The 26,741-nt window shown below is 39.0% G+C and overlaps 1 protein-coding gene across 4 annotated transcripts in view; it reads right to left on the reverse strand.

Moving 5' to 3' along the window:
• The window catches only part of OXR1 (oxidation resistance 1), a 437,299-nt gene that overhangs the window by 205,560 nt on the left and 204,998 nt on the right, over nt 1-26,741 (reverse strand). For all 4 annotated transcript variants that reach the window (XM_078072091.1, XM_078072090.1, XM_036083875.2 and 1 more), the window contains exon 3: nt 4,372-4,568. In XM_078072091.1, coding sequence (XP_077928217.1) covers nt 4,372-4,568 — 197 coding nt within the window. The remainder of the gene's footprint in view (nt 1-4,371; nt 4,569-26,741) is intronic.

A 26,741-nucleotide genomic window follows, 5' to 3' on the forward strand; every position in this document is an offset into this window, starting at 1 on the left:
CTGTACTACAGACACGTGTCGTGTCTTATTCTTTTCTTGGTAGAAATGAAAAACATCTGCACACCCCTTCTTTCAACAATACTGGGAAGCTTGAGGGTCATTAAATTTCCCCTCAATCATTTGCTTCTTCATGCTGCAAATGTCAATTCCATTAGTCTTTTCAAAACCTAATTCTATGCAAGGAAAGTAAAAAACAACTCTTTGAAAAATGTATTATGAACACATCTAATGCCCTGTAATTGAAACCATGCTAATTGATTTCTCAGAACTGTATAGGTCATCTGACAAAATTCATCAAATAAAAACTATAAGATTTAAACACATTTTACAGAGTAACTTTTCTATCACCTTTCTCTCTTAACCTGTTTTTTTCTTTAAATACTTATCATTCCTTGACAATGTGTTAACTTTCTGATCATTTATACCCTGTCCTCCCCACTAGAATATAAGCACCCGAGGGCATGGACTTGGTCTTATTTACTCTTTTATTAGCAGAACTTCAAATAAGGCCTGGCATGTGGTGGGCATTCAATAAATATAATTGAATTAATGAATAGACTCATAAATGAACATATTTTCATATGTGGGAGAGTTTGAGTTATACATATGCCCCAAATAAACCCAGAATTCATTCATCTGAATATAAGTGGAAATTATTGTGTAAAGAACTGATTCACCATAGGTGGTGTTTTACAAAGAGAAGGTGTTACAGTGACATTAATACAGATAGAATAAAAGGCAAAGACTGAGCCATGAGAGTCAACAGGAGATTAAAGAAGGTGAGCAGGCTGTCAGTTCATATGACAAGGTGAGGACCTGACAGGGAGAGGTCTCAACTGAAGGACAGCTCCAAAGGTATTATTCATTCGGACACCTGAGAGCCAAGGAGCCCCCATAGCACACCTGTTTGGAAGTCCTGCTGAACCAGGAACCTGGGAAGGCCAAGTTCCATCCTTGTCTGCCTTCTCTGTGAAGTTTCAGAGAGCACTTAAATAGCATAAGTAATAAAAGAGGACTTTGATAACTCTAATCTAGATAGACAGATAGATTAGATAGATAGATAGATAGATAGATAGATAGATAGATAGATAGTATTATTTGATTCATCGTTCTCCACAGCAGGTGTTCCAATCCTTTTCTGAGGAGCAATGAAGAACTAGAATGAAGCCTCCAAGGCTCCTCCTTAAACTGAACTCTTAGCCGATTTCCTCCTCTTCTCCTCCACTAGCAAGGGCAAGGTTAATCCTCACAACCTCTGCTAGTCCCCCTTTCTCCCTCCTCTTTACCACCCTCAAAACTTGTTTAGCACTCACTATGTACTTCACACTCTACTAAGTACTTGGATCAGTGAAATTAACGGCATCATCCCCTACCCATACTAATGGAAACCTGGTATGGAGACAGATATGCCAACACAGGAAAATCAGGGGGACAAGTAAGTGTCAGAGGCCAAGGGAGTTTAAAAGCAAGGAGGGTGATTACTTCCTTTTAATTTATCTTTAGATTCATATATTTCACATCAATAGAGAATAGCTTTTCCCCTACTCATTCCAAATCAATGAAATGTTATTACACTTCTTGTAAGATGGATTAATTCTCTTATAAAAAATGAGTTTATGCTGTGTCATTATTTTGCTGCTATTAGGTTTAATATGTTTCTCTTACCAGGAATAATTAAGGACCCGAATCTACTGTCTATACAAGAATACTGTATGTCTTTCTTAGAGTCCGCTCAACAGGAAATAGATTCTATACATAGGTTCATGAAGGATAACAGCTGTGAGATCAAAAGAAATTTCTAGGGGTGCCTGGGTGGCTCAGTTGTTAAGCGTCTGCCTTCGGCTCAGGTCATGATCCCAGGGTCCTGGGATCGAGTCCTGCATCAGGCTCCCTGCTCAGCAGGAAGCCTGCTTCTCCCTCTCCCACCCCCTCTGCTTGTGTTCCCTCTCTCACTGTCTCTCTCTCTCTCTCAAATAAATAAATAAAATCTTAAAAAAAAAAAAAAGAAATTTCTAGAGAAGCTACTGTGCCACCAGCCACTAAAAGACAGTTAAATAACTTCAAAATCTTTTAGTTTTTTTAATTTGAAAATTCTTTAATTCCCAGAATCATTGTTTGATTTTAAATATATTATTTCACTTAAATACAGTACTGCTCTTCATTGCAAAACTTAAATGTAGTACTGAACTTAGCCACATGAGGGCTCCTAGGTTTTATTCAATTGTGTGAACCATAAATTGAAACATTGAAAGATACCTTTCAATGAAAGTGCACATTGGCTGGTGGATGGGTTAGCTGGCATGGTTTCCTTAAATGAGATTATCTGAGAATTGAAGTAAAAATACTACTCTACTGTATTACCTATAGAAACTCATTTGGCGCACCTCTGCAGGTAGCCTTCTGAATAACTGAAGGCTGATTCTGAAGTGTCACAAGAGAAGGTTAATTTCATCTGCAGAATCTGCTATCTCTTGCTCACGGCTCCTTAACTTCTCTCAGGTTCTATCCCTTATCTATAAACATAAAGAGTAGAACACCTACCTAACAAGCTTCACTTGTGCCTGGTAGATGGCATTACCAATAAGGGGTACTTTTAGTTGTTGTTGTTATTACCAACACATATCATTAAGGGATACTGAAAGAAACTTGTTTTGTGAAATAACCCTTCAATACAGGCGATTACATAGTTGCTAATATTTCAGCCTTGAAAATAATAGTTACGGGTCCAAATTAGTAGAGGGGTTATAAAAACACATGAAGTTAACAATTCAGATATCTCTTTTATCATAATAGACATGCCATTGGCACTGGTTATGAATCAAATTGTTGCAAGTCCACTAATTAAATATTCACTAGTGGTAGGGTCATTTATGGTAACTCACACTTCCTCTCTCTGTAACCCAAACTCACCATTTAGACTTCTATTTTCTAGGCTTATCTCTTTATTTATGTGGCCAAGCTTGTCATTGTTTCTCCCTCATTTTCTCATCTTTAAAGAACATTGAATTTATATGATAAACTTTATTTTCTGAAGGCAAAATACCATTTCTTCTTAGCCAGTTAGTAAGTTGGAAAAGCAATAGAAGGTGGTCGACACGTTAAAGGGTGGAAGGAGAGGACACTGGAAAACAGAGAGTCAGTTATGTAAACATTATGGGCTTTTCTAGTTAACTGATTTTTAGAAACATGCTATTGTAAGTTTTAAAAATAAGACTGTTTACACTGTCTTATATCAATTCTTATTACTTGACTATTGATATCCTCAAAGACACCGTGCCTGCTCTCTCTTGAAAAATAAGATTTGAACATCTTCATCAGGAAAGAGGACACCAGAGAGTAGATATAGGAAGAGGACATAAAATGGCAGAAAGGGAAAGCGTGATTTTAGTCGCCATATCCTGAAACAATGCTAGGCCTACATGGAGGCATGTCTTCAAGCTTGAAGGATACAACTTAACCCAAAGACACAAAACATGTCTTGACAAAGTCACACAGAAAATTGATGTGGGAGTAAGAATTAGAAATCTGGCCTCTTGAGTGTGATCTCTAGATAAGAACACTAAAGTAGCTGAGACAAAATTTTCAAACATCCCATATTGGGTTGAGGTGGTAGATACCAAATAAAATGTGACCCTTTGATGTAACTTTGGTAAACCATGAAGCCATAGTCTCTACTTTTAAGGCTTTTGGATATGACCAAATCTCTCTAAAATGAAATAATAAGCAATGTCAAGCCTCCATCTCCTCTTCCTGGGTAGATTTATCTCCCCTATGCAAAAAAAGGGGCATTGTGCCTGCACGACTCTACCCCCAGTTTACTATTTCCTTAGCTGATGGGTTCTATGTGGGGTTCAATCCCTCCAAAGTGAAGTAACGTGCAAGGCCAATGCACACCTGCACTGCAATCTGTCCTCCCTCAGCCTCTGTTTTCTTAATGGCTTTGTTAGTTACGGGGGCACATCAACCACTGTCTCAACAACCTGACAGAACATGGTCAGAGACTTGAAAGCCTGGAGGAAACATGAAAAGAAGAAACACAAATAAATAAGAAGTGGCGTTGGCTGAGAGGGGCAAAAACGAAAGCGATAGCACATAAACTCACACACTGGAGAACCATAGATACATACGACTAACTCCCCTCAGGCCAGGACATGGACGGTCCCCAAGCCTGCTCTCTAACTTAACTTTGTGGAAGGTTCTCAGTGCTCTTCCATCTCCATGTTCAAACTGCATGAGAAAATGACCGCATCAACCAGCAGAAAGATACGCGTGTCCTATAAGCAAGGGGGCATTTAACTGCAGACCCACGCATTCACAGGGCTGTTCAGACAGACTGCACCTGTTCACATGCATAAAATGTCTGGTGCTCACCAATGGTGTAGAACCTCTTCAGTTCACTCCTCCGAGAAGGATGCTTCTGGGTATTGGTCGCGTTGTTCTGCTCTTCTTCAATGATGGGCGTCTTGGGTGTGGGGGGCTTACTGGCTTGTGGCGTTGGCTTTCCTGCAGCAGCCAGAGGGCTGAACCCGGGAGCGGTAATATCCACCGACTGGGACTTTTTCTTCAACCTACAGGTAAAGAATACCACATGCTGATTACTCACTCGAGAGACACTTGTTTCAACTTCATCTCCGGCATGTTTTCAACAACTGAATTAATATTTGGCCCTGAAATAGAACAAGGTTTATTCACAAATTATAGACCTTCCCTACAGTATTTTAAATTCTTCAAATATTTGTGAAACTTCAAATATTTGGGGAAAAAAATCTGCCTAATCATTTTAAAAGGTTTTGGTAAAAGGTATTAGAATTTAGTAAGGCGATAAAGGACTTCTATTTTTCTAACAGCAAACTAAAATGCGGTGTCAGACAAAGATAATGCATTTGGCTACTGCTTTTAATTCTGAAAGGAGTATCTTTAATGCTATAGTAAAACACTAGTTAGAAATAAATAATTGCAACCCAGAAAGAGATTATGAAATGATTATTTGGGTAACTAGAGGCTGCCAGGGCTTTTCCGTTTAATCTATAATAGCATCTTAGCTGTAAAAATTATAGAGTTCACATTATTTCTCCAGACATTCTCACGGACTACTCACTTCTACATTTTAGAGAGCTGACATGAGACCTCACATGGAAAGCAAAAAGCTATCCATAAAACATTTTCTCCACTCATGCATAGGGAATGTGTCTCTTGGTGTAAAAATTACTGATAAATGATATGAGATAAATCCAAATACTTCAAGCTACAGAACTTCAGATTTGTAATCGTAACTGAACCTTAAGCCCAGTCTACTCTTGGTTCATGGTACCTTGAGAAGCTAACACTAGGTGTCATTTTTCAAGTCTAGATTCCTCATAGAAAACAAGTTGGTAGTTAATTCTTTATCAGTTACAGTAATCACACTTGACATTTGCAATTTCCCAAGTTTCGCACATGTTTATACCTCAAGACTTTATTTAGGCTTTTCCAGTACATTCTTCTATATTCTGCCCCACTGTCAGGCCTGCTCATGTTTCTAGACTCACCTTAAAAATGGCCTCCTCTGGCACTATGTAATAGCATAGTGTTTTAAGACCATTGACTTTGGAGTTAGAAAATCTAGGTTCAACACCATCTCTATCACTTAAGCTTTGAAACCTTAGACATATTTAACCTTCTGGAGACAGCAAAGCAACAAAACAACAATAATATGAAGCTCCTGTCACCCAATTATTTTTATTTTATAGGGGTCTGTTACCCAAAGAATAAAAATTTAAAGAAAGAATAGCCAAGGCTTGATGTCAGATTGATAACAAGGGAGGAGAAAAAAGAAGTAGAAGAAAAAGGATTCCAAGGTTTCTGGTATAGGAGATAAAATGGATTAAGATTCACAATGGGAGCATGAAGGACTCCTAGAAGATGCTCCTACAGGAGCGTAGCGCCTCGGCATCGCATAGTTTTTGGAATACAAGCAGGGGTTACATTACAGATTTGCGGTAAAAAATTTAGAGTTTGGATCATTTTGCTGATTATCAAAAATGCTGACTAACTTTCATTGAATATAAAAGCAGATGTTGGCAGAGGGGGGACAGGAGAAGGAGGAGAAGAAGGCTGAGTGGGAGAATAGGGCTGGGCAAGAAGACTTCCAAGGACCTTCAGATTTGGAGCATCTACAAGTAGAAACTATTCATGCAGCAACTGGTGAAATTACTATGTTTTTGGCTGTGAATCAGGGCTGAACCTCAAGACACTGTCTACAAATAATAACATACATATAGTCGTAGAGATACCCTGGCAAGAGTCAAAGAAGTTGTCAAAGATCGTGAGACTTAAAAATGTGTATCTGGGGCACCTGGTGGCACAGTCAGTTGAGCATCTGACTCTTGGTTTTGGCTCAGGTCGTGATCTTGGGGTTGTGAGACCGAGCCTGGCGTCGGGCTCCACGCTCAGTGCGCAGTCTGCTTGGGTTTCCCTCTCCTCCCTTTGCCCCTCCCCACCTCTCCAAAATAAATTTTTAAAAAAATGTGTATCTTATTGCTCGACCACACCTTCTGTAGCGCACTCTGAGTTAACACAGTAATCATACTATATTTTTCCTTTTTCCTTTTATAATTTTGAGAAAAATTTAAACTATAGAAATACTGTTATCTAACCATTAAAATTATTTTTGTTATATTTCTTTCATTAATATTGTATAAATCTGTTGTCTTATAAAGAATAGTTATATTGAAAATAAATGGTCTTCTCTGGGCAGCTTCCCATGACATGGACCTTGGTAGTCTCACATCATTCCACAGAGGGGGTTATTCATAATTAACTCTTAAGCTTATATTTAATTGAATTTACTAGACCAAAAGCTTTTTTAAAGGAATAGATGTATCAATTAGTAAAAGATTCATTAATGAAAGCAGTGTTTACTAAATTTTAGCAATTTCACCATCACCCATATGATTTTAGCCATACCCACATACCACCTATTTAGTATTCATGAAAATTGAACTGCTTTATTCAAATTGCCAACAAATATGTTAAAAAGTGCTCAACAGCATTAGTCATGAGAAACACAAATTAAGACCGAGTTGTACTCATAGCACACCCATCAGAATGGCTTCAATGTGAAAGACATGATATTAACTGCAGTGATAAGGAGCTATCGGAGTTCGCCAACACCTGATGGTGGGTGTGTAAATTGGTACGACCACTTTGGACAAATGTCTCGCAATATCTGCTTAGATGAAGGCATGCATCTTTTTATCACCAATTCTATTCCTAGGATATATCCTACACAATATGTTCACCCAAAGACACAGTCACGAATGTTCATAGAGACACTACTTGTAATACCCTAATATCAAACACAACCCAAATGTCTAATAACAGTAGAAAAGGGCAAATGAATTGTGATAATACTTGTACAATGAAACTTTATACAGCAATGGAAATGAATGAGCTACAACTACTTGCAACGGCAAGAAATGTCTTCACAAAAATGATGCTGGGCAAAAGAAGCCCGGTACCAAAGAACACATACTGTATGATTCCATTAATATAAAGTTCAAATAGAAGCAAAACCACCTCTGATATTAAAAAGTGTGGGTAGGATAACTACTGGGAGTTATATTGATGGAGACATGAAGGGGTTTGTGGGATTCTAGCAATGTTTTGTTTCCTGTTCTGGGTTCTGGGTACCAGGATGTGCTTACTTTGTGAAAATCTAATAACCTATGATTTTTGTGGATTTTCTGGATATATGTGATACTATCCATATGAAATTGACCAATTTTGGGGGCACCTGGGTGGCTCAGTCGTTAAGCATCTGCCTTTGGCTCAGGTCATGATCCCGGGGTCTTGGGATCAAGCGCCGCATTGGGCTCCCTGTTCAGCCAGGAGCCTGCTTATCCCTCTCCCGCTCCCCCTGCTTGTGTTCTCTCTCTAGCTGTCTCTCCCTCTCTGTGTAAAATAAATAAATAAAATCTTTAAAAAAAAAAAAGAAATTGACCAATTTTTAACATTCATTTACAATGAAGATTGTATGTAATTACTAAATGGCTACTCGCCACAAAAAGTGACAGTAAAAAGAAATAGAATGATAATATTGGCCTTTAGCCTCCCAAAGATGACCAAAGTAGAGTGAATCTAAGGAAGGATCCTTTCCTTTAAAAGAATTTAAAAAGAATCACTCTGGCAGCTCTGCTGGAAGTTTGATTGAAGGCTATATCTCAAAGTTAAGCAAGCTGCATGCAATGTCCTTCAAGGAGTAGCAAGCAAAAATCACCTAGTGTACCACATGGCTGAGGAGATGTGGATTTACTTTGCACAGGGTTATCTACTTTTTTTAATGTCTTGGTCTTCCCAATAACACCATTCTTGTCCTAGTCTGGAGTTTGTAGGCTGGAGCTGAATGTTACAGTAGTACTATACACAACTAAGAAAGGCATCAAAATTAATAAGAATAAGTTAAGAAATAAGTTGCAGGTCATTGAGGCAACAAAGTTAATTTGTCCCAACATGGCTTCCCAGAAAAGCACACTTAGACATACTAAGACTTAGATTACACTAGAAATATCATATTGAACCCTATAAACTCTGTGAAATCACCAATATTTGTCCATTTTTCACCAACAAAAATATCAATTTTCTTGGGTAAAATAGGCAAAGGGGATTAAGAGGTACAAAATTCTAGTTATAAATAAGCCAGAGGATGAAAAATACAGCATAGGGAATACAGTCAATTGCGTTGTAATCATGTTGTATGGTGACAGATGGTGACTTCACTTATCATGGTGAGCACTGGGTAATGTATAGAATTGTTAGGCACTTAAAATTAATATAACATTGTACATCAATTATACTATAAAAAACTATAATAATTTTTAATGTCAAGTTTCTATAGCTCACCCCATAAACTTTATTTCAAAATTAAATTTGAATTTTACTCTAAAGCAAGCTTTTTGGGGGAGAGGAGCTCAGCGGAGTCAGAATTTAAGGGAAAGGTGCTAAATTTTACAGGAAGAAAGCCAGTTATTGTCTAGTTCTCAGAAAAGATTACTTTCAAAAATGTAAGTGTGACAAGTTTTATCTCAAAGTCATATAGACTATTTTTATCACCAGAAACTGTTTCAGAATTGATCAGAGTTACTAAATTAAAGTCTCATATTGTAGCATGTCAGCAATGACAGCTTAGATTTGAGACAGTGCTAGATACCACAACTGATGAAGTTCTACATCACTTAAAAATGTCTCCATGTCCCACAAGTCCTTTTCAAATAGCCTCTTTGGAATGAGCAAAGGATGTAGTTGTGGGCTCCAAAGACCAAAGGCAAGCAGAAAATGGCCCTATGGCATTTTCCCTGTTCCTTTTGCCCTTCCTCACCAGATACTCTTCCCAATCAACACTTGAAGGGTGTCATGTTTTCATTGTTGTTGCTGGAGTCTGGAATACTGCGACTAGCTTCACTGGCTTGCCTAAGAAAATACTTCCCTGTGCATGTTTTTGAAAGCAGAACTGTGTGGGTAACTGAATTACCCCTTTAAAGATCCTAAAATTGACTACTGTGATTGGCAAGGAAATATGCAAACTGCTACCTTCAATTTCCAAATTTCATGAAGGGAAGTCTTTCTCAATTTTTAACAATGTTCTTAATTAAATGTGTTAAACAAATGTAAATAGCATAATGGAGTATGTAGGTGTACATGAGATAAAATACTCATTGATATTAAATGAAACATTACAAATAGAGACAAAAATAATCTCTTAATTGGCACCAAAAGAATCTTTGTTTAATGTGCTTTGCATTTCCAAAGGAAAATGAGTGCCGACATCTTGGATGGAGAAAAGGAAATGAGTAAAAGGAGACATCCCTTTTGGCACTGCGCCACTAGGCAGGCTATCTAGTGGTTCATAATCTTTGCCCTCTCCTTTTCCTCTGTTTTTGAACAGAAAAGAACTATTCCTTCTCTTCTCCACATGTGTTCCAACACCTTTTTTCAGCATGGTAACAATGTTGGACACTTTTCTGAGACTCGGTTTTCTCATCTATAAAATGGAGATATAACATATCCAGACAGGTTCTGTGGATTAAGTAAACACCCTCGGTGAAAGTGCCTAGCAGAGCACCTACAGAGGATGTTCTCAAATGGAAGTTCCAATCTCTTTGTAAAAGGATGTAAGGGAGGGCAGAATTTTGTTCTTCAAACTTCTAAGGGATGCTGAGGAAGTTAGAACAGCTTATTGGGATCCTTTGCTGCTGCATTACTCAGGGGTTGCAATGCATTTTGTAAGGGGGGATCCCACCTTTTCTGCAGTGTGGATTTGGGGGAAGGAGCAGAGGATAAAGGTTAAGCTAAATGGGAGCATTTCGTGTGGTGTACAATGTGATATCTCTCCTGTGAGAGTCCCCAGAGCTTTTGGAAAACAACTGAATCCATCCAATAAATAGTTCGCTTGAGTGCATATATTTTTTAAATCTCTGTGAGTTGACTTAAAATAGCAAACTCGTAAGCAGAGGTGGAGCCCAGAGAACCATGGGAAGGACAAAAACTTGAAAGGAAGTATGAGGAGGGCTTTGACCTTCCTACTCTGTCAAAATAGGATTCATGCCAATTTCAACTAGTTCTCCAAGGAGGAAGGGAAGCCCTGTAGGCCAATGATGAAATGAAGTCACAGGAACTAGAGAAAAAAGTAAGTGGCAGAAAACTTCTAACACCAACCAATATAAATGGGATTACCCTCATAGTAATCAACTAAATTTCATTTTACATAATTTATTTCTACTTTACTAGAAACATGAGAAACCTTCCATGTATTGTCCAAATCACTGGCTAGAATGCATGCATCTTTTGGCTTAAATGAGTTAATGGACACCCCAACTCTCAGGGCTTGCACCAGCAGCGACTGAATATGGCTTCACATTGTCAACCATAGTGGGACTGCTCCCAAAGATCTGGGTCGATTGTCTATTTCAAGAGCTTTACCCATGGAGACACCTTCTCTAAGCTTCTTTACTTTTAGCCCTTTATTAATATTGTTTATTACTTGCCATAGTCTTTTGGGCACCCCTTTCCTTTTTCTCACATTGTAGGGTTTTCATCTACTATCACTAGCCTTCTATCATTTTCCATTCCAGCCATAGCCAAGCAATGCTTGTCATCTTTCTTTGTCTGCCAGGCTCTGCATCTTCTAATAGTTTTGTTATTTTGTCTTAATACTACATGATAGAATCTACCTTAAGCCTAAACTAAATCCTGGTATGATTTAAATGTATAAGGAAAAAAATGGTTTCTTTTAGTTTGAGTTCTTCACTGGAATTACATCTTCCATTAAATGGAATTCAAATTGTACCTTTATTAGAACTAACTGGATATTTCCTGAGTTCTATAGCTATCTGACAAAAACGAACGTTCTACTATACACCTAGTAAAGCTTAGGATGCCCTGGGGTACAGTGGCAACAGTTGAGAAAAGCTGCTATAGTATAATGAGAATATTCCCTAGGTCAGAGGAATTTAAAGTGGTAAAACAAGAGAATATAAAAGCCACATATGCATATATTTGACTGCGTGCCTCCAGAATAATAGCAGAGTAGTTAAGACTATGGACATGGGGCCAGATTCCCTGGAATTGAATCCCTAATCTGATATTTACTAACTTGTAACCTTCAAAACTTTTCTTAATCTCTCCTTGCCTTGGCCCTCTCATATGTAAATGGAGGTATTAATAACACCTGTGTCATAAAATTGACATGAGGATTAAGTTAACCTTTATAAAAGCACTTAAAACACTTAGCATGTAGTGAGTATTATTTGCTTTAAACAAAAACACAAGCAAACATAAACAGTCACTGAGCATTTATAATATGCAGGGCACAGGCCATATATACATTATTTCATTTACTGATCACTATAAACCTATGAGGTAGTATCATATTCCTCATTTTTAGAGGGGGCAGCTGAGGTTTAGAGAAAGAGACAGGGCTAAAAACTAGGGACACTGGAATCCAACCAGTACATTTTGACCAAAAGGCCATGCTTTGGAATTAGGGGATAGAGATAAATTTCAGCTGTGACATTTCCCAGCCATGGGACGTTTGGCAAGAACCTGGACTTTCTAGACCTCTTATTTTCTTACCCACAATGGTGGTAGTTATGCTATCGGCCTACTTTACCCAAGAGAGTTCTTGTGGGCATAAAATGTGTTAACTCATGTGAAAGCACTTTGCAAAATTCCAGAAATCTACAGGACTGGTACTAGCTATCCAAATTCACTCTTCACCACGTTAATCTGTTGTATACTAACAAATGTGCATGTATACATATATACAAGGACGTATGTAAATGGCTGTGCCCCTAAAACCCAACATTTTCTAGTCCTTTCCAGTAATTTCCAGCAAGAAGACCATCTGTGGTTTGCACAACTCATTACTGTTAGCAAAGCTGGCTCCTTGCTTCCTAAAAGAGCTAGTGTAAGGATATTTTTTAAAGCAGTAAAGCTGCTGAGAATGCAGATTTTTCCAAGTTGGATACTGTGGCTGCTGCAAAAATCTCAAGTCACTCAAAAAGAGCTTTTGAGAGCAAATGCCTAAAAAAATTTCACATTTCAAAATTAAGGCCTTTTGTTTCTCCTCCTGTAGAGTCTGACTAAAAATCAGCAGCTAAAAACAAACCACACGCTCAGCAAAAAAACCAAACATATTCAGAAGTCCAACCGGAAAAAATGACAGATTGGAAATCTATGCATTAAACCACACAAACAAAAAAACAATCCATTAAGATATAGACTATGCCAACCACAGCCCGCTTTGTAAGTGCTGTGCCCATACTATTCTTGGTGGCCCCAACACAGGAACGAAGCAGAAAATCTCATTAGTGTGGAATCAGGAATTACACAATCTTCTTTTATAATTCTAAACCAATGCAAAATGTTTCAACAGAAGTATCCTTTGGTAGTGCAAACTGGTATTAGACAGTTAATGGGACACCAAAACTAGGTATCTTGTTATAAAAAGACATGTTTCTAGCCCTGTATTCATCCTAAGAAATTTATGCTTTCCTATTTGGAAATACAGAGAAGAGAGAATTCAAGAATTAAGCCACAGGTGCAATGATATGTAGGAATGGTTTGCTAGAAATTCTCTTGTTAAATGCAACCGAATTCAATTCTGCGAAGGGCAAGGCCAGTGTCTATAACATGAGTTATGTAGAAGCATACATGAATTCATTGCTCTTATACCTAATACTATGCTAAAAATGCCAGAAATTAAATCCCAAACCAATCTGCCTCTCCAGAGTTTAATAAGTCCTAACATAAAAGGTGAACATTTCTTATTGACCTTTCATGAAAAAGACATCCAAATCCTCCAAGTTTGCCAGCTGGTTTATTTATATCCCTATGTTTACACCAGCCGAGAGAAGAGAGACAGGAAGAAGCACTTTTGATTAGGAGTCCTTACCACCAGATTAACTTAATCCCTACAGTCACAGAAATCCTAGTCTGTTCATCAGTTTATTCCTAGGATTTAGCATGGTTCTTGGCATATAGTAGGCAATAAGTAAATAGATTATGGAATGAATGAATGATCTCATCATGGGGGAAAAAACCACAAGAAATAATACAAAAAGACAAGCAAGTTCACATATAAAAAAATCTATGAAAATAAACTGAAAGAGTAAGACTTTGGACAGTTTGGGAGCAGATACAATGATCAATTTAATTCATTCACTTAAGATAGCCTTCTTCCCACCCCACTATGGGAATGTGTTTTTGAATTTAGAAAAAGGAAATAGTTTCAAAATCTCCATTATCAATACTATGACCAATGTGAACAATATTTCAATTCTTTATTCACTAAATCCAGTCTTGTAATTGGTAAGGAAACACTCTGTACTTTCATAAATTGATATCCTTACACAAAACTTTTCAGTGGTGGCATGGAGAAGAAGGAGCAAGGACTCTGGAATTGGGTTCAAGTTCAGGATCTACTGCTTTTAAACAACCTAAAGATGAAATATTTTAATTTTATTGATTAGAAATATCTACTTAATGTTTTTGGAGCACTCATTAAGAATTTTGCATATTATCTTTCTACTATGAAATTTCAAAGCACTAAGTTAATAGTAGTAACATTTTCATGAGTTTCCCCTTCCATGTACTTTCCAATCATACTACTATATTACAAGCATTCACCTTGAAATTACACAAATTTCCAATTTATTTCAGTTTTTGCCTTGGAACTTCAAAGCCTTTCAACTGGAAAATCCTGAAAGTACAAACACATTATGCAAATCCAAAGATTAGGGCTTGAAGGATTTGGAAGTCAAATTCTTGTAAATGTTAAACAGTCCTCTACAATAACTCACAGAGATGAAATTTAATTTTATTACCTTTGATGAAGTGATTTGTAACATGCTATTGCCACACTGAATGCATTCTGTTTATTCATTTTAGGAAGAAGAAATCAGAATAAACAAGACTATCTTAAGATTTAGGCTTCTATCCAACATTGCTGATTAAAGGAATCTATTTTTGACAGGGCCTATTACACACTATCCATAATCACTATATGGACTAGCTGATTAAAATGTAGTTTTGCTTATGTACAACATAAGGCAACTCTGAACTTAATCAAGATAGCTTCTGTAGGTAATGATCATCTGGGCCAAAGCCCAATGGTTTATAGTTAAAATGCCAATGTAGCACAACAATCTCCATCTTAATTTCCCCAAATGAAGATTCAAGAATCAGGAAATGAACTTACAGAAAAATGCAGGTCTTGTGTTTACATATTAATTCAGGATCTTGATGGAAAACATCACTCTGGTTAATCCATTGCTTCTTTACCTTTTTTTTTTTTAAGATTTATTTATTTATTTGAGAGAGAGAGAGAGAGAGAGCATGAGCGAGCACATGGAGGGCAGGGGGCAGCGGGAGAAAGAAACTTTAGCAGACTCTGCGCTGATTGCGGAGACCCAAGGCTTGATCTCATGACCCTGGGATCACGACCTCAGCAGAAACCAAGAGTTGGATGCTTAAATGACTGTGCCACCCAGGAGCCCTCTTTACCTCTTTAAATTTAGATCATCCTTTGATAGATATAAAAAATCCATAAGTCATCCTAAATGTTTTCAAATGAAAATGATGTTTTATGGTTTTTAAATGTAAGATTGCATTGTTGATTGTATTAGTGATTGAAAATGATTTTTTTGGAAACTATTTAGATTCCAATCAGCCACCCTGGATAGGGCCTGCTATGTCCTCTTCCCCAATTTGAAAATCACTGGGGTATCTGTTACAGGTTTCTTCTCCTCAGATGATAGTAATTTAATACATGAAGGCTATGTAGGGCCCTTAGTACAATGGAGTTGGATTTTAGACTTTCTTCAGCTAAACATATAATATTTAAAATTAAAGAAATCACTGTCTTCTTCCCAATGGCAACTCAATAAACCTACATTTATCTTTCCCCACTATTTTAAATCTTTTTTTTTTTCCTATTGCAGAAGAGAATGTGGTCCTTTTCTTGTTAAAGCCCATCTCTTCATGTGTTTTCTGATTCCAATTGCATCCTCTCTCTATACTTGAGGTTTTAATGTACTAACCACTCTCTTCCCTCTGTGAGTCCTGAACCAACTGAGGAACAAGTACAGGTGTCAGGGACCCCATCACAAGAGGGTGGCTTGGAGACGCCGTGCCCTGGTGAGGCTGACCTGTGGGCAGCGCGTCCCAACGAGAGGAGGCAGAGGAGGCTGGGCCACAGTCTGAGATGTCCCTCTTCTTCCTTTGGGGAGGCATAGGTATCGACAGCCAAAGCTCTCTTTTAAATCCTTCAGAAAACAAGGAAATGTCTTTTTTTCTGCCCAAAGGAAGGGATGCAGGAGAGGGAGAAAATGTTCCTCCTAGGTCACTTTCTCAAGGCTTTACTCCTCGGGTTACCTGCTTCCCATTCTGGTCATTGATCTCGCCCTCTTTGCTAAACCATTCCCACCAGCATTTAACCAGGGGCTAACATGACTTGTCCTTTCAAGTCCTTTTCTTTCTAAAGGTACCGTCCCATTTCTTGCTTTCTCTTCTCCCCTTTACAGCGCTCAGCATCATCTGCCATTCACTGTGCAACACTCTGCTTTGCACCCGCCGCTTTCAGAAAATGACACATTTAGGTCATGTGGTCAAACTCAAAGTGACCTTTGGTTTTCATTCCTCTTAACCTTTTAGCTGCAGGATGTATTTGCGGAGGTGGACAGCACAGAGGTTAAGGCCATGGACTCTGGAGTTAGCATGCCTGGCTCTCGATCTCGGCTCCTTACTATGGAATCTTGGGCAAACTACTTAATCTCTCTCTAAAATGGGTAAAATGGGTTTAATAACAGGGCTTACCTCAAAGGGTTTTTAAAAGGATAATATAACACTATCCATATAAATATTCAGCATGATGCATTCTGGTACATATACATACTCGTCTTTTTTTATGGTCCCTCTATCTTGAAACATTCTAGCTCAGATTTCCTGACATAGAATTCTTCTAATATTTCTTTTTCCACTATTCCTTGAAGAGTCTCTTTTTTTCCTATTCAATCCTAAATTTTGGATTATCCAGAGGCCTAATGGAGTTGGGCCTCCTTCTGCTCTATTTTCATGATCTCCTTAGGTGTTCTCATCCATTCCCTTGAGATGAAATATTTATATGACGAAAACTCCGTATTTTTTTTTATTTATGAGAGAGAGAGAGAGCATGAGCATGAATGGGATGGGGGAGGGACAGGGCGAGAGGGAGAAGCAGACTCCCCTCTGAGTAGGGAGCCCAATGTGGGGCTTGATCCCAGGACCCCAAGATCATGACCCAAGCTGAAGGCAGATGCTTAACTGACTGAGCCACCTAGGCGCCCCTGAAAACTCTCATATTTTTACCTCCAGCCCAAACCTTCCCCAGAACTACAAACTTAAATATACCACTAGCTTCTTGGAGGTAATTATCCATTACCTGTGGCACATCTTAAAGTGAACATGTCCCTAAACAAATTCTCGATTCCTAAACTCACCCCAATCTTCCTTCTCACCTTCTCTATCTCTGTAAATGGCACCCCCACCCCCACTCAGTTCTTTAGGCCAGAAACTTGGAAGTTAGAGTTGATCCCTTCTTTTGCAACACTCTCCACTTCTAATTCATCAACAGGTTCTCTCTTTTTTTTTTTTTTAAGATCTTATTTATTTATTTGACAGAGAGAGACACAGCGAGAGAGGGAACACAAGCAGGGGGAGAGGGAGAGGGAGAAGCAGGCTTCCCGCTGAGCAGGGAGCCCAATGCAGGGCTCAATCCCAGGACCCTAGGACCATGACTCGAGCCAAAGGCAGACACCTAACGACTGAGCCACCCAGGTGCCCCAAGTTCTCTCTCTTTTTTTTTTAAGATTTTATTTATTTATTTGACAGAGAGAGAGAGAGCGAGAGCAGGAACACAAGCAGGGGGAGTAGGAGAGGGAGAAGCAGGCTTCCCGCTGAGCAGGGAGCCCGATGTGGGGCTCGATCCCAGGACCCTGGGATCATGACCTGAGCCGAAGGCAGACGCATAACGACTGACCCCCCAGGCGCCCCCAAGTTCTCTTTATTTTGCCTTTAAGTTCTGTATTAAATCTCTCCACTTCTCTCCATCTCCACCACCAGCTCTTTAGTCATCCCTCTTCTGGGTTACTGCCAAAGTCTCCATATTGGTCTCCCAGTAAGACTTCCCTCTCCTACTACCTATTCTTCTTACAGCAGCCAGAACAAGCATGCTTAAGCATAAAAGAAATAGATCATTTTCCTTCAAATAATTGAATGGCTTCCCACTGTGGCTGGATGAATTTCTTAGCTTCTTTCTATGGCCCATTAGGTCCTGCATGTGTCTATCTCCTACTTCACCTTGGGCCACTCATCGTCTTGGCCTAACCTATTTCTTGCTCATGCTGTAGTCATTTTGGTGTCCTCCAAGGTTCCCAAACATGTCAAGCTCCTTCCATCCTCAAGTCCCTTGCACATATTAATCCTTTCAGCTGGAATGCTATCTGAGTTGCTGGTTCCTTCTCATTTTTCAGTCTCCTTAGAAAAACCATCACCCATGATGTTAATTAGGTTGCTCTCATTTCCTGCTCCCCATCCCCACCCAGTTCCAAATTATTCCTTAGCACTTTGCTCATCTGCTTCTCACAAGGTCTAATATTTGTTCATGTTCACTTTGTTCTGTCCCTCTCACTTCACTATTCACTCTGGTGGGGCTGAAAGCACAATCCCTTTACGCACGGAGCACGGTGCTTTGCACGTTTTGTGTACACCAAAAATATTTACTACATGGACGAATAAGTGAATATGTGATCTCTTCACATAGATTCCACACATGTGTTTATTCAGAAGACCTACAAGTAATGAGTTTATGTTTACTTTTTCCATTTTATTTCATTTTTAGTTTGGCTCAATCACAATGTTCCAAATCTTTCTTAAGAAATTACAGTCATGTCTTTGGTTAGAAAACACCAGAGCCAAGGGGAAAAAAAACACACAAAATTCGTAACAGTTATGTGAAAAGAGCACTGTCTCCTAATCTATGACCTGAATCAATTTTGAAAGCTAAAAATTATGGTTGAATACATGGTCTCAGAAATAATCTTAGGCTAGAAGACCCTTCTAAACATGTGTTGCTCCACTGGTTTATGCTAATGGGCATTTCACTATTGCATTTTCCAGGCCTCATACTTCTACAGGTGGTAAATTACATTAAGGGAAAAATCAAATAGAGATTGGATGCAGAGAAGCAAAATATTACACATTAATAAAGCTGGAAAAAAAGGCAGGGGGGGGAAACAACTACATATATGTTCATTTCTAATCTTATTAAGGACCAATAGAAATTCCTATATAACTTCTTATTTAAAAGTTATTCAGTCAATTCATTAAAGAATAAAAAAATAAAATCTGATGATGGCAAAAAGTAGCAATCTATATTTAAGATTGGAAGGCTTTCAAGTCTTTTTTTTTTTAATGGAAGCATTATGTCACTTTTACTTTACATGTCCACAAATGCTTGTATAATATACAGTGATTACTTCTACAGTTTAGAGTGGTTTTTTTCATAGAAGAGAAAGAAAGGTCAGGGACACACAGGTGTGCTACAGGGACACTGGGTCGAGCCCTGAGGAAAACACACTGTGGAGGAGGGCTGAGTGATGCTTAGGTCCTGGGCAGCTGCTGTGAGGTGCAGGCAAGTCCCCCTGGGCAAGGGTGGGGTCTCTGCATGGCAGCCAGGCTGCTCATCTGCTACCGACCGTGGGGGGTGGGGTTGGGGGGGTTGGGGGGGAAAACACAAAATAGGGCTTCTTTGAAAAAAATAGCTTGATGACAAGAGACCAAAAGTTGTTCTACTTTCTTAATTGTAAGCTATTGCGATGTAACTAAACTTTACTCTTTACTAAATCTTAGGCTAGTGTTTTACTTAGATGGTTCTGAAGCATAAATATTGACCTTTGCTTTCCCTTCATGCTAGCATAAAAATTAGTTCCTTGCAGAATCCATTTGCTAACAGAGCTTGGACCAGCTAACACTTCCTGCCAGCTCGTGGCTAGTCCGCTAAGGCCATCCTTCACCATGGAATGTTTCAGGACCCTGTTTAGGGCACAGGAAAGCAAAGACTCAAAACTACAAGTAGAAAGTTAAGGAAAAGGGAAAGTGTGAAGACTGCCAGAAATATTAGGTTATAAGGTTGTAGAAACCCAAACAAATTTGATTTTTCCACATACTTACTCTTCACAGAAATATTTAAAAAAACAATTTATATGATGGCTTTTCCATTCCTATAGAAAACACCAGAACTGACATTCACTTTAACTTTCTAAAAAACTTCAACCCAAACACCAGGGTTGGTGTTTAAAACTGAAGCGGTATATAAAATATTTATGGAACGGTATTGAAGCCCCTCTTTCCTTAGCACTTAATAAAATCCAAATGGCCTAATAGGAAAGCTTCCCACGTTAACAGGTTAAAAAACATCGACCCCATACATGATTTTTTTAGGTTCAGTCAAGATTATTTTAAAGTTTTATTGCTGCTGGATACAAAATAAAGGCATACAACTGTCCCAAGAGGGGCGGGATGTACAGAGCTTAAGTTAGGCCCAACGTGGGGCTTGAACTCACAACCCTGAGATCAAGAGTCTCTACTGACTGAGCCAGCCAGGCACCTCAAGAACTTTCAAATTTTTAGGAAACCCAAGTTCAACCACCGAACAGTACAGTAGCAGTAATGGAACTAATATTGCTGATTCGTGTAATATGTTAAGTAAATGACAAGTGACTGACTTTAATCTGTATGGCATAAACTACTTGAGGTCAAGGATGGTCTTATTCATATTTGAGCCACCAGTGCCCTGTATCTCGTCAGGAAGGAATAACACAGGCTACATTTAATGTAACCACCATTAAAGGCTTGACTTTACCTAAGGAAAAATGGAAAAACCTGGTACATACAAACATCACAAGAAGGACTGCTTTGAAGCCTTCTTATGAACACTTACGTGCTTTCTATCACAAATATGATAATGGCAGTCCAGTGTTGTTCTGAGTTCCTTTTCGGAGCAGTGTTCTGGACTAGATTCTGCCATTACTAGAAATAAAACCTGACATAAGACACCTCACCCGAACCTCATCATTCTCATCTGTGCAATGCTGGTCATCAACCCTGCGATATTTGCCTAACAAGGTTCCACATCTTTGCGTTCACCAAATAGCTGGTGATTCCCTGTATGTTCGAGGCTGTATACTAGAATCCGGGGATCTACTTGCTGGCATCGCACTCTGCATTTAGTTAGGTGTTTAAAGGCGATTCATTCGCTTGTCAGGTGGCATATTGACTGGGTTCTTTGTAGTCCACTCCTCACTGGTCATCTCTCACCTGCTATTTCCTCTCTCTGTGTAAATGTAACTCTTTCCATTGGCCCCTAATGTCTCCTTCGCCAGCCACTGTGTACATGGGTCATGCTCATTCTGCTGGGGTTACCTCCCGCCCCCAGGCAGTCTTCTTGGATAAGACAGAGACTCCTTCAGCCCAGAGCTCTTTTGTATGGCCACATCTTGCAACAAGAAGCAAGCCACCTTTGCCCTGTGGGTCTCGGCACACCCATGATGTGGCAGCTCTTTGCATCCCCCCATCAGATTCTCCAGACAGCTATCATCCCATATTCTTTTTGATTTCTCAGGGTCCAGTCAAATTCTAACCCATTGTTGACCCTAAGTTCTCTGGCTTGTCTCAGTAAAGTCCCATACACAGATCTGAGGCGAGGTGAAGGCCTCTCTCACTTCTTGCTGGGGGCCTGGGATATGACAGGATTCCCAAAACACCAGCAGATCTCTGTGAAAATCCCATCCTAATCTCCCAACTGTTGTATTGGCTGGAGGGGGGTGGTCAGCTAAGAGTCACAAAATCAGATCCCGATCACCAGCTTTTCAAATCTTGATTTGGTGGTCTCACACTTCATTCTGAAATGGAGTAAAAGATAGTTGCTCAGTTCCAGCTGAAACAGAGCAACTGTCTAATTTTAACTTCCTGTTACAAATCTAATGCACCTTTATTCATCTTTCTTGAGGTCATTCTCTCTGGCTAAGGAAAGGTTGGAACTGCCAAAAAAGGTGGTGACAGAAGGGAGACATCCCTCTTGTCTCAGCAACATTTCTAGTTAAAAGACATTTATATATTTTTTTCTATAACTTTCTATATATCCCTTGAAAGCTTATTGAGTTTGATGCACTATGCTAAGTGCCAGGGATGCAAAGATGAAAAGAAAATGGTTGCTATCCATTTTTATATCCATTTAGGACATAAAAAGGGATGGATTTGGGGCACCTGGTGGCTGAGTTGGTTTAAGCGTCCAACTCTTGATTTCAGCTCAGGTCATGATCTCAGGGTCTTGAGATCAGGCCCTGTGTGGGGCTCCACACTCAGTGGGAATCTGCTTGAGATTCTCACTGCCCCTCTCCCCTGCACACGCACTCCCTCTCTTTCCAAAATAAATAAATACATCTTTTTCTTTTAAAAAGGAATGGACTTAAAAAACAGAATTATAGAAAATAATACATACTCTGGTTACAAGAAGGTAATTCTTCTCCAACTTTGAATATGCCTATAAGAAATTCTAATATTCCTGTGTATTTATTTCTGACTACGTTTTACTTAACTGTAAGAAAGTAGGTTCAAGTATTTGTGAACTGCGAGTCATTGATATTGAGAACAATTAGAATAAGAGAATAGAGGTTGGGATTACAAAAAAAAAAGAGGTAAAAGTAAAGCAGAAGGCAGGGATGGGATGGGGGAATTTGTTTTGTTTTATTTGTCAAAAGCTCTGGGCTGAAATGAGGTGGTCAAGTTTTATTTTACAGAAAAAGCTTCTATTAACAAAATGTTACCCCCAAAAAGATACATTAGGGGCACCTGGGTGGCTCAGTTGGTTAGGTGACTGCCTTCGGCTCAGGTCATGATCCCAGGGTCCTAGAATTGAGCCCCACATCGGGCTCCCTGGTTGGCGGGAGGCCTGCTTCTCCCTCTCCCACTCCCCCTGCTTGTGTACCCTCTCTCACTGTCTCTCTCTCTCGTTCTCTCTGTGTCAACTGAGTAAATAAATAAAATCTTTAAAAATAAGATACGTTAGACCAAAAATGGCAAAATTTATCTAATTATACAATAAAGAGCAGAACTCTTTGAGTTGAGTAGAGTTAGCACTACAAACACCAAGGACATCATCATTCATGCTCTTATTTTGCCACGGACAGGGAAAAATCAGGTAGGCATGGACTGCACATAGGCACTTGAGAACCACTAGACTGAATGATCTATAATTCTACAGGCAGTGAATTTACTTCATTAAGAATCCTTTTATTCAATTCCCCCCCCTTCATTCTTCCCCTCCTGCTATCTTCTTTTTCTTCTTCTTCTTTTTTTTAAACATATAATGTATTATTTGTTTCAGAGGTACAGATCTGTGATTCAACAGTCTTGTACAATTCACAGCACTCACCATAGCACATACCCTCCCCAGTGTCTATCACCCAGCCACCCCATCCCTCCCACCCCCCACCACTCCAGCAACCCTCAGTTTGTTTCCTGAGATTAAGAATTCCTCATATCAGTGAGGTCATATGATACATGTCTTTCTCTGATTGACTTATTTCGCTCAGCATAATACCCTCCAGTTCCATCCACATTGTTGCAAATGGCAAGATTTCATTCCTTTTGATGGCTGCATAATATTCCATGGTATATATATACCAAATCTTCTTTTTCCATTCATCTGTCGATGGACATCTTGGCTCTTTCCACAGTTTGGCTATTGTGGACATTGCTGCTATAAACATCGGGGTGCACATACCCCTTTGGATCCCTACATTTGTATCTTTGGGGTAAGTACCCAGTAGTGCAATTGCTGGATCATATGGTAGCTCTATTTTCAACTTTTTGAGGAACCTCCTTACTGTTTTCCAGAGTGGCTGCACCAGCTTGCATTCCCATCAACAGTGTAGGAGGGTTCCCCTTTCTCTGCATCCCCACCAACATCTGTCATTTCCTGACTTGTTAATTTTAACCATTCTGACTGGTGTGAGGTGGTATCTCATTGAGGTTTTGATTTGGATTTCCTTGATGCCGAGTGATGTTGAAATCGGAGGGGGAGACGAACCATGAGAGACTATGGACTCTGAAAAACCAACTGAGGGTTCTAAAGGGGAGGGGGTCGGGGGGATGGGTTAGCCTGGTGATGGGTATTAAAGAGGGCACGTTCTTCATGGAGCACTGGGTGTTATATGCAAACAATGAATCATGGAACACTACATCAAAAACTAATGATGTAATGTATGGTGATTAACATAACATAATAATAATTAAAAAAAAAAAAGAATCCTTTTATTCAAATCCATTCCACCCCTGCCTCCTCTCTATGCCTTATTGCAAAGGGACAGACTTTCATATAATTTTCCAAGCCCTGCATTCAGGATTGGCTACATAATTTGTGGTGCCCTGTGCAAGATGAAAATGCAAGGCCCCTTGTTAAAAAAATATATTAAGAATTCAAGACAGTGACAGCAGAGCGTTAAACCAAGTGTGGGGCCCTTGGAAACACAGGCCCTGTGTAGCCGCACAGGTTGCACATCCATGAAGCTGGCCCTGCCTCTACTGCTTGATATGAACCCCCCAAATTGATGTCCCAAAGCCCAGCTTTTTAAAAATGATGCTTCAGCACCTATGACTCTTGTATAAGGAAACATTTCCAGAATGATAATCCAGCTTGATGACGTCTTTGTTATTGGTCAGTAAATCATATCCTGCAAGTCATAGCTTAACCCCAAAGTACTGTAGATTATGAATTTATAAATATTGTCTCAACCTCCTAGGAGTTGATATTTCCTTAGTCGGTTGAAGTTAATCTTTGTGTCTGCAGAGTTGTGATGGAGCTTAAGAGTAATATTCTACATGTACACAATTTGATCAAAACCACCTGGATGGTTCAAAATGATCTCCATGTGGAGGAAAGGGTACTGAGAGTCTCAAGCTGTGGGATGGGAAACAGCTGTGGAGGAAGTATTCTTCCTTCCCTTTTTGCATGGAAGCAGGAAGTGGTCAGATAAATATTTTGATTTCCCAGAGGTAGGAGGCATTTCAGAACAAGAGTGATTTGGAGAGTCCTGAGAAGAGTACTCCAGCTATCATACTAGGCTGGCCTGCCATTATTCCTTCTTTGGGGGCTACCATGGTCTCCTCCTATTGCTTCCACTCTTTCCTCTCACAAAATCCATCTTCTACACAAAGAGCAAAGTGTTCCTTTAAAAATATAATTCAGATCCAGTCAGCCCATCCAATGTCTTCTCATCTTCGCTGAGAATAGATTTAAACTACCTACCATATCCTGCAGGATCCCACATCCCCTGCCTACTTCATTGGCCTCATCTCTGCTCCTCCTAACTCTCTCTGCTCTGTCCATGCTCTCCTTTCTCTTCCTAGAAACTGCATGAGCCTCAAAGCTTTTGTACTGGAAGTTCCCTTTTCTTGAAATGCACCTTCTCTAGAAAGTCACCTGCCTGGCTCCTTGTCATCCAGGCCCCAACAGTCTCTTTACAGAAAGACATTCCTTGATGGCCCAACCGAAAGTTGTCAACTTCCCCAACACCCTAGTTGATTTGTATTTTCTTCAGACCATTTATCATTGACATATTTTCTTGTGAATTATTGGTAGTCCCTCACACCTCTTCATTAATGATGTGAGAGCTGGAAGCTGGCCTGCCTTGTTCACTGACAGATCGCCAGTGTTTAGAACAGAATTTGAGATGGTACAGCAATTTTGCTACACACGCAAGTATTTCATTTTGCATTAACTAAGGAGGAAACACTACACACTTCCTATCGCTTAAAAATGACAATTCACCTGCAGAGATTTTTAGCTAGAAGGAAACATTCTACTATTTAAATATGACATCTTCTCTACAGAGATTCTTTAAATATGCAGGAAAAAGACTGACATCTGCAATGTAGCACTTCCTGTATTGTATCTACTGTGTTTCTCTTTGATGACTGTACTTATGGTTTTGGCAATTTCTCAGGAGCTCATGTAAGTAGTCTACACAAGATGTGAATTTGCATCATAAAAATCTTTGGAGCACTACAGTCAATAGCTAGATATTAGTAGTCACTTGCGATTCTTGGGTCACTGGGCTTTGTCACAGTAAGCAAATAAAAGCTCATATTTAGCATTCATTCCTCAATGTCACAGGCAACAAAAATACTGCTTTGTTATTCAGACAATGATTTGAAATTGCAAGTCACTCTAAGACAGGGAACAAGGTCAGAGTTTTAGAGGAAGAACAGTTTTTTTTTCTACCACATACTGTCCTATTTAACTTGAAGGATATTGCTGGAGTTCAAACCAAAATATTGCTTTATCTCATTTATACACATGGCTAATAACTTTCTAACACAATACAAAATGTAGAATAAGATTCTACTTGCTATTCAAGAATCAACTATGAAGAAGGAAAATTCTGAAGATTGTTCATAATTCCTATCATGCATTCAGTTGATTAAGGGGAGTAGCAATTTTTAAGATAAGGATAGGTTCATTGTGTGTTTTCATCTTTCTTACACGTTAGAAGCAAAGCATCATATAAGTTTGAAGGGAAAAACCCTATAAACATAAGCAGAATCTAGCATTTTGTTAATGTACTGCTCACAACATAGAATAAAAAAAAAGCAAAACCACACAACACAAAGATTTGGGTCACAGAATGGGGAGAAACTAAAATAAATATATTTTATATTAAATGTATACTTTTCTTCTACTGACTTAGGATGTCCCATACTGACTAGTCATCAATAAAGACCACAAGACATAATAACATTTTTCATGAGGATAAATATTAGCCCAAAGCAAAAGTAGTAATTAACAAGTAGTTATTCTGGTAATCACCTCCTGGGCAAAATTATAGTTGTCAAAGAAAACAGGACACTACATACTTTAAAAATATCTGTTCATTTTCTAGCCAAAGATTTAAAACCTGCATCGGTTGATTCTTTGTCATATAAGATGATGAAGCAAGCTAATGGCAATGAAATTGTCTTGGGGAAAAAAAATCAATTCCAAGCATTTTTGAAAAAGATTTCTAAGTGACATTCTATTGGGGGCTACCATGATGTATCATATACTTTACACACACATACACGTGCATACACACACTCATAAATAAATAAAGATGAAATCATGATTTAAA

This window comes from Halichoerus grypus, chromosome 5 (assembly GCF_964656455.1).
Source record: "Halichoerus grypus chromosome 5, mHalGry1.hap1.1, whole genome shotgun sequence".
Taxonomy (NCBI): Eukaryota; Metazoa; Chordata; class Mammalia; order Carnivora; family Phocidae; genus Halichoerus; species Halichoerus grypus.